The sequence below is a fragment of the Callorhinus ursinus genome, unplaced genomic scaffold, assembly GCF_003265705.2.
Source record: "Callorhinus ursinus isolate GAN/ISIS: 27379988/994484 unplaced genomic scaffold, GSC_fseal_2.0 scaffold21, whole genome shotgun sequence".
Lineage (NCBI taxonomy): Eukaryota > Metazoa > Chordata > Mammalia > Carnivora > Otariidae > Callorhinus > Callorhinus ursinus.
Window position 1 is genome coordinate 15619220 of NW_027397083.1, and position 13470 is coordinate 15632689.

The 13470-nt window shown below is 40.1% G+C and overlaps 1 protein-coding gene across 2 annotated transcripts in view; it reads left to right on the forward strand.

The window, feature by feature from the left end:
* Window positions 1–314: 314 nt before the first annotated feature.
* Window positions 315–13470, forward strand: part of FBXO3 (F-box protein 3) — a 32758-nt gene continuing 19602 nt past the window's right edge. For both annotated transcript variants that reach the window (XM_025878859.2, XM_025878860.2), the window contains exons 1-3: window positions 315–447; window positions 4339–4428; window positions 6319–6482. In XM_025878859.2, the coding sequence (XP_025734644.1) occupies window positions 344–447; window positions 4339–4428; window positions 6319–6482 (358 nt within the window). In that variant the 5' untranslated portion in view covers window positions 315–343. The remainder of the gene's footprint in view (window positions 448–4338; window positions 4429–6318; window positions 6483–13470) is intronic.

Consider the following 13470-nt stretch of genomic DNA (forward strand, 5'->3'; position numbering starts at 1 on the left):
TGGGAACAGACTGAAAGGGTTACGGGCTGGGCAAGTTTAAGGATCGGAATGGGAGGAGAGAGCGCGGGAGATGTGATGGGGAGCACGGGGGCAGCCTGCAAAGCTCGCGCAGCTTGGAGGAACACGGATCCCAGCTGCAGCGGGGTCCCACCGCACCAGCTTTGGGCCCGAGGGGCGGGGGCAGCCGGCAGCCGCCCCCTCGGCCCGCCCCGTGGGCGGGGCTGTCCCGGCGGTTACATAACAAACCTGTACGAGCGACTGGGGAGCAGCTCGGGCGGTGGCGGCGGGGGGCGGGGTCTGGGCGGGGCCGGGGCGGGGCCAGGCCTGCACCGGGCCAGGCAAGATGGCGGCCATGGAGACCCAGTCAGCGCCGCTGACCCTAGAATCGTTGCCCACGGATCCCCTGCTCCTCATCTTATCCTTCTTGGACTACCGGGACCTAATCAAGTAATGGGAGGACACGCATGGCAGGGGTGGGGCCACGGGGCGGGGGGAGACAGTGAGGCAGGAGGGACGGAGGCCCGGCTCGCCGACAGGACCCAGACTCCCGCGTCAGCCAGAAGGTGACGCGAAGGCCGACCTGATCCTGCGGAGCCACCCCAGGGCCTGGGTGAGACGGGGGCGAAAAGGGCCCCGCCTTTAGCTCTTCCTCCGGTCCGGGGTCCGGGCCGGAGGAGCGACGAGAATCCTCTCTCCCAGGCCTCGGCGAGGCCCAGTTGTAAGGTGGGAAGGCACTGCTCCCCGCTGCCGCCCCGTCGACCCCCGTGCCCACCACACGCCGTCCTGCTGGTCTCCGCCCGATCTGGCCCAGCCCTGGACGCTTTGGAAAAGCCCCTCTTCGGGCCTAGAGCTCTTTTCCGCTTGGGCCCGGGCCTGCGGAGTCCGGCGCCAGAGTGGGCAGGTGGGGCGACCCCTTGACCCTCACGTGTGACTTCCGTGGCACCATAATATCCAGCAGGGCTCACTTTTGGACATCAATGCTTGATAATTGTTTTGCTGCCAGCCTTCCTCCTCACGGTTGCATGTTGGATTTTGTGTTTTGGTAGTGATTTCCGGTGGTGCGATACAGGTGACTTCTCTCCTGTAGGCTCTGGGTTTCCTACATTACCAGCATCCGTTCCAAAAATAACACCGGTTGCTGGTAAGGGTGGTTAAATGCCCAGTTCCTTCAGCGCTCGGGACTGTTTGGTGGAAGAAATGGCGCTGTTTACACCCTTGACAGCTGGTGGCATGGCTCTGTCTTTCTTGTGCCACCATATATATTTGCAGAGGAGGCAAAATCGCCCTCTTAAGGATCGGTAGGCAAGATTCCTTTCGTTTTGTTTTTTGGATTACCATTGGATTTTAACCCTTTGATGATTGTGCCCTGTGTTATCAGAAATTCTTTTAGAAATACAGTATTCTTAGATTTATTGATATTTGTTGGTTGGCCTAGCTAATTGGTGACAGAGGGATAACTCCGGTTTCTGGCTGCTGTCTATATTAGTACCTGTAACTTTTTTTTCAATTTTTCTCTACTCAGGCTTGTACATAAAGCAGAGAAATAACGCTTATCTTTCCTTTGGAAAAGGCTGTTCCAGAAGCAGACTTTTCATCTGACATATTTTCTTGCTATGGTCCCTTAGGGATGTAACACACGCATATACACACATACATTGCTGCCAGGGTGAATTTTTCTAAGACAGGTCTCGCTGTCAGTCCCCTTAAAAACCTATGATGCTCCTTGTTTACAAATTATTACCTAAACTTTTGGGAGCATTTAAGGTCCTTATCAATTTGGCACAGTCCACTCTAGCCAAATCAGACCTCTGCCAACATACCACACATTTAGGTTTTTTTGTTCTATGGCTTAAGCTCTTGACCCTGTCTGGAATGCCTTGCCCACCTTTTCTCACCCTAGCAAGATGGAATTTATTTAAGACCCCTTCTCCTGATTCTTCTACCTTCTTCCTTCCTCTGCAGAGTTTATTTGCCATACCAGATAGGTTGTGCACTTCTTAAAAGTAAAGACTGTTTTGTTTATCTTAGTATTCACCATTTATTCAACAGATTTTTTTTTTCAGTGCCAGCTGGTTAAATGTTGGGAATATAATAGTGAACAAGACAGATAAGGCCCCTCTTAGGAAGCTTTACAGTCTTGTAGGCAAGATGGGAAAACAAAGTGCATAATTACAAGAGTTGCTGTTTGCTATGAAGGAAATAAACCAATTGCTCTGTAAAGGAATGAGAGGGAGGGATGATCAATTCAAATTGGAAGGAGTTGCCATCTATGAAGGTTGGCATAGAGCAGTCCTGGCAGAGGGAACAGTGTATTCAGAAGCTGATTGGACAGTAGCATAGCCAGGATGGGTGCTAGAATGTTTTGCAGGAAGGTAGGGAGTGACTCACAGGCAGAGTGCCTTGAGAAGAGACTGGTGAGATCATGCGGGACCCTGTGAGCCAAGATGAGGGGGATCAGATTTTATTTTAAATGCTTTGGGTAGGAACCTTTTTGTTCTGTTCCAGGCCCTCAGTGGTTTTGATGAGGACCACCCACATTCCACCATTTCAAATGCTGATCCTTTCCAGAAACATCTTCACAGACACACACAGACAGAGATAATCTTCAACCCGCTATCTGGGTATCCCTTGGCCCAGGCAAGTTGACACATAAAATTAACCGTCACAAACATCATCAAATTTTATCTACAGAAAAGTTTCCAGTGGACTACAACTTCTTTCCTGCACTGTACAGCTCCACTTTGCCAAGTGTCCTGACCATTGCTGAGCTCCAAAGTTTTTGATACATATTTACTGACTGGATCAGGTTGGATTGGAGTAGTCTCTTGGGATCATTGTGTAATATCAGCAGTACAATGTGGATCTCCCCCATTCCAGGGTGATTTATTGCATACTATTAATTCTTAACCCTTACTATGTATCAGAATTACATGTTTTTTAAGATTTTATTTATTTATTTGACAGAGAGAGAGCGAGAGAGGGAACACAAACAGGGGGAGTGGGAGAGGGAGAAGCAGGCTTCCTGCCGAGCAGAGAGCCTGATGTGGGGCCTGATGTGGGGCTCCATCTCGGGCTCAATCCCAGGACTCTGGGATCATGACCTGAGCCAAAGTCAGACACTTAATGACTGAGCCACCCAAGCACCCCACATGTGACACTTTTTTAAACATACACATGCTCAAGATACAGATCTTACCCCAAGCCAACAGAGTCAGAATGTCTAGAACAGTTGTTCTCATCCTTCATGTGCATCAAAATCTCCTTTGGTGCTTATTCCAGAGACTCTTTTTTGTTGTTTACCTCTTGGGACAGTGGAGAGGGAAGGATCAAGAAAAGAGGGAGTGGACTCTGACAAAACTGGAGGGATTCCTGTTTGCAAGTGTTTGTTTGGGCACTTCCTCAGCTTGGCAGAAAAGGATGAGGAGGATTATTTGTGTGAAATCTGAAAATCGAACGAAGGCTATTTTGTTTACCATCAGTTGGTTTTTAACATGCCCCAATCATGGCCTTGACAAATTCCATGTAATTTAAGATTCACTTAATTGACTACCTATTGCCCAACTGAGATCTTTGAGTATCAACTTTCTATAACTTGTGATTCCTCTTCTGAGAGGATAGAAATCCATTTTCCTAATCCTAGGTTCATTCTTTTTGCAAATTAATTAGGGTAGTCTTTACAGGACTGGAGCACTTATTGTATTAGAAATCTCTATATAATAAGAAAATTATTTCCAACATTCCATGATTTTGAGTAGCTGATACTAACTTGGATCGCTATAGATATTGAATTAGAACTATTATGAATCTGATGTATTTTATAAATGGGCTCTCCAATAGTTGCTATAATTAAGATTGATTTTGGCTGCAATATTTCTTTCCTTTAAGAAAAAATTGGAACAAAACAGACAAAAGGCTTATGTATTTAATAACAAATGTGTCACAGATCTTGAAAAGAAAACTGTTTTGTTTACACCTGATTAACGTTTCTTCCTCTATGTAGAAATACCGTCCCAATAATAAGTGTAGGAAAACTCCTTGATTTGAAATTAACTCCAGTGGTTTATATGTTTTATAGACTTTCATATGAAAATTACCGTTGCAGAGGTTTTGGGGTTTATTTGTGAACTCAAATAGTTAAGATTTCACAACTCACAAGGTAATTATACTAGCTAACATGCTAAACAGGTTTTAGAAAATATTGTTTTACAATTATAAGGGTAGAAAGTAGGAAATAAGAAAAGCAAAAGGAATGAAAGAAAACAACATTGAATATTTTCATCTTTAGTTCTAAATTGTTTTATTTTCTTTTATACTAACCATGAATCTGGTTATTGCCAGTTGTTGCTATGTCAGTCGAAGACTTAGCCAGCTATCAAGTCACGATCCACTGTGGAGAAGACATTGCAAAAAATACTGGCTGATATCTGAGTGAGTATTCAGGAAATAATGTAATTTTGAAATTCGGCCCTTGGCTTCCATGACACTAGTCTTTCCCAATTCTCTTCTGTCACCCTTGTCTCTTTATCTCCTTTGAGGCTCTCCTTGTGCCTGCCAGTAACTGCTGGTGTTCTCCAAGCTTCTGTCCTTGGGCCACCGCTCTTCTCCCTCTATGAATTCTGCGTGCACTGTTGCCATTTATGGTGGCTGCTTGTGTGCTCCTTCCTCCCAAACCTGAGTGTCCATCCCTGACATCCCCACCGAGATCTTAATTGGATCACCCACAAGGGCTTTCTGAGTTCAGTAAATGTTAATACATTTGACAGAATCAAAGTGCAGTTAACAGAAGCTGGCAGTTGGGAAAGATGAAAGGGAGGGTAGGGTTGCCAATATCTTTTTCTTAGATCGAGGGGAATCAAGTAGTGACAAGTTGGCAAAGCAAGAAGTAGAGGTTAAGTATATTATTTAAAGCTGCAAGCTACCTAATAGAACGAAATATAACAGGGTTATCAAACACTGGGAGGAGGAAGAATGGGGAAGAAGACATTTTAAGTGTTGCCATGAACTGATCTTTTACTTTGAGGTATCAGTAGATAGATGTAAAATTGATAAATCAAGTGTAGAGGCATGAACGTCTAGAATTACAGAGATAACTTGCAGAAATAACTAAAGTTTCCTTTGAAGGATTGGGATTAGGCTAGGAGACTAATTGTTCATCATAAGTTCTTTGGTCCTTTTTGGTTTTGATAATATGTATATATATTATTTTGATTAATAAAAAGATGCTTTGCTTCCAGCTCCTGCCCCCACCCCCCCCTTCACCCCTGCCTCCCAGCCAAAACAACACCCTGAATTGTTCTTTTCACCATCCCTAAACCTGATCCTCCTGCATTCCTAGTCCTCATGGCAGAAGCATCCACCTGGGCATTTATGCCAGAAACAGGAATCATCCTAGATCTCTCTTTCTGTCCCTACATTCATTCAGTTACCAAGCCTTTCTGATTTTAGCCTCTGTATATTTCTTGAATTTTCCTTCTCATTTCATCTAGCTACCAGTTTTAGTTCAGTTCATCATCTCTTACCTGGACTACTCAAAACCCTCTTGACTCATCTCTTGTGCCTCTAGTTTACATACCTCCCAAACCACAACCACAATTCTGCTCTTTCAACTCCCCTGTTAAAACCCTTCAGTAGCTCTCCATTCCCTACAGGATAAAGTCCAACCTCATTAGCAGGATACCAGAAGGCCCGTTGTGGCTGCCTTATCCTATACCGTTTCCAACTCATAAATTGACACTTCATTCTTTCTCAAAATATAGAATATATATATTTTTGAGGGCAAAAAAGGTGCTTCATTTTTAATGTCCTCAGTGGCTGAGTTAGACACTCAATAAATGTTTGTGGAATTGTACCAAATAGAGATATTAAATCATGTGATTACACTGAGTGCTATATGATTTCTTGGCTAATCCAATGTAGATAAATTAGATTAGTAGTATTATATCATTAAATTCTGAATAATTTCTAAAATAGAACCGCTACATATGTGTTTTAAAACTTTATAATTGGTATGTTTTAAGGAGTAAGTTGAAATTCATACCTCCTATACAATTCACATTATACTTTATTAAGGATTTGAAAACTTAGGGAAAAGAATAAGTAGAAAGTAAGAAAATAGGTGACTCATAATCCCACCATGCCAGCAATAACTCCTGTTAGATTTTTTGATGTATGTATCACTTTTGCTATCTAGTCTTCATTTGTAGCTAAAATAAATGAAAAGGAAGGCAAAAGTAAACACAAATTCCCAATAAAGTATGTTGGTAAGTGTTTAATTTCATTTCAAAAGATTTTTAATCTCATGTTTTAAAATCTATTTAGGGAAGAGAAAACACAGAAGAATCAGTGTTGGAAATCTCTCTTCATAGATACTTACTCTGATGTAGGAAGATACATTGACCATTATGCTGCTATTAAAAAGGCCTGGGATGATCTCAAGAAATATTTGGAGCCCAGATGTCCTCGGATGGTTTTATCTCTGAAAGGTACTGGCAATGCAGGGTCTCCCTTCATTTTAGTAACTATAGTATAAATAGGTTAAATAACTTTGGGTTTCTATCATCTATGCTAATCTGTAATTCACCAACATTATCTGTAATTCACCATTCACATTTGGCCAAGGAAATAGGAAGCCTATCTTGTTAAAAGGACCCTTGCTCTACTGCTTGTCCCATTTTTGCCTGCCTTGGGACCCACGTGATTATTTATTAGAAGGGAAAGCCGAACTCCTAGTGTCTTTATATTTGTTTTATTTATTTTTTAATCTTTTTAAAGATTTTATTTATTTGACAGAGACACAGCAAAAGAAGGAACACAAGCAGGGGGAGTGGGAGAGGGAGAAGAAGGCCTCCTGCGGAGCAGGGAGCCTGATGCGGGGCTCGATCCCAGGACCCTGGGATCATGACCTGAGCCAAAGGCAGATGTTTAACGACTGAGCACCCAGGCGCCCCTTTACATTTGTTTTATAATAAGCTCACTAACACTAAGATAGCTTGAGGATAACTATTGTGATTTCTTTCAAAGGAGTTTTTTTTTTTTTAATCAAAAAATGGCCTCCTGTGTTAACCCTCTTTCTTATTTTTAGTGCAAGTAAAGTTTTGTTTGATAATCTAACAATTTAGAAAGACCAAATACTAAAGACCTGGATCTTTCAGAGTATAAGAGCAGCATAATAAAGTAAGAAAAGCTTTCATCCCTATTTTGACATTTACAGAATAGTGAAAACTAAGATTTGAACTAAGGTCTATTTGACCTCAGAATTTGTGGTCTTTCTACTATACTGTTATTGTCCAACTCTGGCAAGAAATATTAACAAGCTATTTCCCACTAATTTGATTTGTTAATTTATGCCCAAGAAAGTACATAAACAGATTACAGATATATTGCCACTTACCTGCTTTAGCTTCCAGGTTTTTTCAGATTTCTCCAAAGGAATTTTAAACATGTTTTGGTTCTACTGAGCTGAAACTGGAATCAGTTCTCACATGTATTCCTTTTGAACTAAGGTCTCTTTGGAAACAGTATTCCTTTTACATGTCATATTTCCACTGTAACTTCCCATGCAAACATGAATTTCATACAGACCAGGATCGCATGACTAGGTACTTCAAACTGAATTGCTGGGAGGGAGAGGAAAGAGTGATTTGGTAGAGAGAATAGAGCTTTGAAGGAAAGTATTCTTGATTAATATCTTTAATAGATTTTTTTTTCTTTTCTTTTTTTGCGGAGGGAAGAATAATATCCACTTGGTATGTGGGGTTAAATAATTGCAAGAGGAAAGTAATTCCAAAAATAGGTATTTGGTGGTGATAAGTAAAATAGGTAAGGATTTGTAATAGCTATTTTTTATTATACACAAAGTAAGGCACTAAGCTAAGTACTCATATTATCCCATTTAATTTGCCAAAATCTTACGAGGTGTAGATAATTATTATTCTCGTTATATAGGTGAACTACCTAAGACATAATAAACTAAGCAAGTCGTTTGCCATCACAAAATAAAAGAGCCAGGATTTGAATACATAGCTGACACCAGAGCTATGGTCTTAACAATTGAAGGGAGAGAGGACCTATTCTGTTTTGTACAGAGTGCCTTAGGACTCTTAGAGAGCTAGTCCAATATTAGGACATTTAGAATATGAAAATGTAGGCATGGTTCTCCTTTCAGGCACAAAGCTACCAAGAAAGGAAGAAACTAAAGATACATAGCAGCTTCTTTTTCTTTTCTTTTTCTTTCTTCCTCCTTTTTTTTTTTTCTCCATTTGGCATTCGCAGGTTTGCTGCTTACTGTTCTGTACCTGGTGATTGGAGGAGAGGTTGTCAGAGACTTCCCTGATAGCCCCTGTTTTACTGCCAGGTGCCAGTTCTGTGGGGGTTTTGCCGTGAGCTGGAATGGGGTAAAAGCTGTTCGATATCTAGAATGCTGGGTACACTAGGGATGCCAGGCCTATGAGTTGTAGTACTGAGTCAGGAACTAGCTATTCACCTCAAGGGCCACAGTCCTTGACTCAGTCTCAAGGTTATGGAGATGGCAGAGATAGAAAGGAAACTTGGAAAGCAAATAGGCACTAGACTTGGGGAAAGTTTTACAGAGTAACTTGGAATTATCTAATGGTATATATCATTTATCTTCGAATTTCATATTTACCTTACATGTGGGCTTAGAACTTTAGAGTTGAAAGGAGCCTTTGAGATCATTTAGACCAGGGGCTAGCCAACTTTTTCTTTAAATGGCCAGATAGTAAATATTTTAGTCTTTGAGAGAGAGAGAGTCTCCATCACAACTATTCAACTCTCCTGTTATTGTGGGGAAGCAGCCATAGACAATACCTAAATAAAGGGGTTGGCAGTGTTCCAAGAAAACTTTATTTATGAAACAGGCGGCAAGCTGGGATTTGATCTACAGGCTGTGGTTTCCCAATCCCTGATTTATACTAGTTCCCTCATTCTACAGGTGAAGGAACAGGCTCAGAGGAGTTTTAGGTGACTTACACAAGGTCCCATAACTAGTAAGTGATGGGTAACTCCTGGTAACCTCTTCCCTGCTTTTTCACAGAAGTAGGCTAAGGAGCAAGGAAAGTAAATGAACATTTATTGAGTGCCAGGAAAGCACTTTATTAAGCAGAGGGAGCTTATTTAGTCCTCAGGATAATTGTCTCAAGTAGGTAGTATTATCCCCCATTTTGCAGATGAAACAGGGTTAAAGAGGTGAAATAACTTGCCAGAGATAACAGAGCTAGTAAGTGGTAGAGCTGAGATTTGAACCTGGTCTGGGTAGCTCCCAAATTCTCCGTTTAACAGGATGCCCCTCTAAACGTTGATTTTGTTGTATTGTAACCATGTATTTCATTATATTTTTCTCTTGTTGTTTTACTTTTTTCTGTCCAGCTGTCTCTTCAAGAAATTCTTAGTTTCTTAATGTTCTAATGTCCAACATGTAGCACTGACCATACCAATATTAGTTTCTATCCTCATCAATTTCTGACTCAGGCAGCTCTTCAACTTGTTTTCTTTTGTACTAAACCTTTTTATTTCTAAACTTTTTATTTTGGAGTAATTTTAGATTACAGAAAAGTTGCAAAGACAGTACAGAGAGTTCTTGTACACCCCTCACCCAGTTTCAGTTTCCCCTAACGTATCTCCCTGTGGGACGTTTGTCAAAGCTACAGTTTTTGTTGGCACATTACTATTAACTAAACTCCAGACTTTGTTTGGGTTTTGCCACATTTTCCATTAATATCCTTTTTGGATTCCAGAATTCAATCCAGAATACCACATTGCATTTAATTGTCATGTCTCCTTAATGTCTTCTGGTGTGTGGCAGTTTCTCAGTCTTTCCTTGTCTTGCATGATCTTGACAGTTTGAAGGAGTACTAGTCAGATATTTTGTAGAATATTCCGCAAATTGGCTTTGTCTGAAGTATTACTTATGATTAGATTGGAGTAATGGGCTTTTAGATTACCACAAAGGTGAAGTGCCCCTCTTATCATATCATACCTAGGGACACGTGATATCCACATGCCATCACTAGTAACATACAAAATGTGTGTGAATTCTAAGTGTACAGCTCGGCAAATTATCACAACGTAAAACAGGACCATTGTAACACCCTCCAGGTCAAGAAGTAGAATGATTTTCTGTACCTAGACTCTTCCTTCTTTCTCAGAAGTAACCACTATCCTGATTGCTAATGCCACTGAGTAGTTTTCTCTCTTTTTGAACTTTATATAATTTGCATGATTAAGTATATATTTTGTGTGAATTTTTTCTATTTTGTTTGTGAGATTCAGCTGTGTTGTATGTAACAGTAGTTTTTTCATTTTTGTCGCAAGTATGGCCTACCATTATATGGGTAGACTATAATTTATAGATTCATTCTACTGTTGATGGATATTGGGTTATCCCTAGGTTTTTGGCTATTATAAATAATGTTGCAAATAATTTTTGATGTACATATGAGCATACTTTCATTAGGTAAATATCTAGGATTGAGTTTCTTGGGTTGTAGAGTATGCTTATATTAAACTTCAAAAGATACTATTAATTTTCCAAAGTGGTTCTAAAACTTTACATTCCCACCAGCACTTTAATGTTGTTTTTTTCAGCCTTTCTAGTAGATATGTAGTAGTAGTTTTAATTTGCATTTCCCTAAGGATATTAAGTATGACAGTTTTATTTCTAGTTTTCCAATTTTCATGTCATTTTTTTTCCTGCTTTATTGCACTGACTAGGGCCTTCAGTACAGTATTGGATAGGAATGATGATAATGAGTGTCCTTATCTTTCTGATCACAGAGGAAAAACTTTCAACATTTCTCCTTTAAAAACGATGTTTGCTGGGGCGCCTGGGTGGCTCAGTCGTTAAGCATCTGCCTTCGGCTTGGGTCATGATCCCAGGGTCCTGGGATCGAGCCCCGCATCGGGCTCCCTGCTCAGCAGGAAGCCTGCTTCCCCCTCTCCCACTCCCCCTGCTTGTGTTCCCTCTCTGTCAAATAAATAAATGAAATCTTCAAAAAAAATATTAAATGATGTTTGCTGTAGGTTTTTTAATAGATAGTCTTTATCACTTTGAAGAAAGTCTCTTCTGATCCTAGTTTGTGGAGAGGGTTTTTGTTTTTGTGTTTTAAATGGATCCTTGAATTTTTGTCAAGTGACTTTCCAACCTTGTGATTATCACATGATTTTCCTACTTCATTCTGTTAATGTCCCAAATTGCATTCATTGATTTTTTCTGAATATTAAACCAACTTTGCATTTCTGGAATAAACTTAATTTTGGCTGTAATATCCTTTTTTTTTTTAATGTTTTATTTACTTATTCATGAGAGTGAGAGAGAGGGAGAGAGGCAGAGGGAGAAGCAGGCTCCCCGCCTAGCAGGGAGCCTGATGCGGGACTTGATCCCAGGACCCTGGGATCATGACCTGAGCTGAAGGCAGACGCTTAACCATCTGAGCCACCCAGGCGCCCTGTAATATCCTCTTTGAATGTTGGATTTGATATGCTAGTATTTGATTAGAATTTTTACATCTATGTTCATGAGAAACTTTGGCCTGTAATTTTTCCTTCTTGAAATGTTCTTGTCAGGTTTTGGTATCAAGATGAGGCTGGCTTTATAAAACCAGTCAGGAAGTATTACTTCTTTTTCTGTTCTCTGGAAGAGTTTATATAAGCTTGATATTATTTCTTGCTTAAATTATTCATAGAATGCACCAGTGAAGCCATTCAATTCTGGAGTTTTCATTGTGGGAAGGTTTTAAGTTAAAAATACAATTTCTTTATTAGATATAGGACTATTCAGATTTTCTACTTATTCTTATGTAAACTTGAGTATTTTTCTAGGAAATTGTCCACTTTATTTACATATTCCAATATATTGCTGTGAAGTTTTTTTTTTTTTTTAAAGATTTTATTTATTTATTTATGAAAGAGAGAGAGAGAGAGGCAGAGGGAGAAGCAGGCTCCCAAGGAGCAGGGAGCCCGACACGGGACTCGATCCCAGGACCCTGGGATCATGACCTGAGCCGAAGGCAGACGCTTAACCATCTGAGCCACCCAGGCGCCCTGCTGTGAAGTTTTTTAAAATATCCTTTTACCTTTGCAGTGCTTGTTGGATCTGTAGTGATTTCACATTTCCATTTCTGATATTTTTTGTGCTTTTTTCTTTTTTTTAGAGATGTTATTTATTTATTTGACAGAGAGAAACACAGCGAAAGAGGGAACACAAGCAGGGGGAGTGGGAGAGGGAGAAACAGGCTTCCTGAGGAGCAGGGAGCCCATTGTGGGGCTCAATCCCAGGACCCTGGGATCATGACCTGAGCCGAAGGCAGACGCTTAACAACTGAGCCACCCAGGCGCCTCTTGTGTGCTTTTTCTGTTATTTTTTGATCAGTCTTACTAGGTAGGGGTTAATCTTTTTTTTTTCTTTTTTTCTTTTACATAAAACAGGGGCAGGTGCTTTATTTTCAGTTTCTCCAGTGCAAAACCTGAGCCATGAAGTAGATGGGTGACTTGCTTCCAGTCTTCTGGTGGGAGCAGGCTGACTCACGGCTTCTGGCAAGCTGTGCAGCGAGGCTGATAACTTGGGTCCTTAGCCATGGCCCTGTTGCGAGTGAGATCCAGAAAGAAATCATGACATTTTTATTTTTAGGAGTGTTTATTGAGGATTGGTGGACTTCTTGGGAATTTTCCCAAGTTTGATAATTAGGAAAAAAGAACATGGAAATTAGGTAAAATTTTATTTGTTTATTTACTAATTTATTTTTTAAGATTTTATTTTAAGTAATCTCTACACCCAATGTGGGGCTTGAACTCACAACCCTGAGATCGAGAGTCACATGCTGGTAGGGTTTAATCTTATTAGCTTTTTCAAAGAACTGGCGTAGCCTTTGTCAGTTCTCCCTATATTCATTTCTTATTATCTCATTAATTTCTCTGATTTCTTTCTGAGTTTACTGTGGCATTTTCCTTGACTTGAGATGATTAGATCATAAATTTTTAGGCTTTGTTTTCTTCAATTGTTTTGCTATAAATTTCCCTCTAAGCATAGCTTTAGCTTTATCTCATAAGTTTTAATATGTTGTATTTTCATTAACCTGCAGCTCAAAATATTTTCTGATTTCTTTTGATTTCTTCTTTGACTCACAGGTTTATATAGAGATGTATTGCTAGATTTCCAAAAATTTGGGTTTTTTTTTTTGGTAATTTTCTTAATATAATTTATACTTTAGTTCTGCTAGGATCAGAGAATATACTGTATATAAGTTGAGTCATTTGAAATTTGTTGTGATTTGTTCTCTGGTCAAGCATATAATCTCTCTTGGTAAATGTTCCTTGTACACTTGAAAAGAATGTATATTTTGCAATTGTTGGATTCAGTACTATGTATATAATTTAGGCAAAAAATGTTAGTCTTGTTCAAATCTTTTGCACTCTTACTGATTTTATTTTATTTTATTTATTTATTGTTGTCCACTT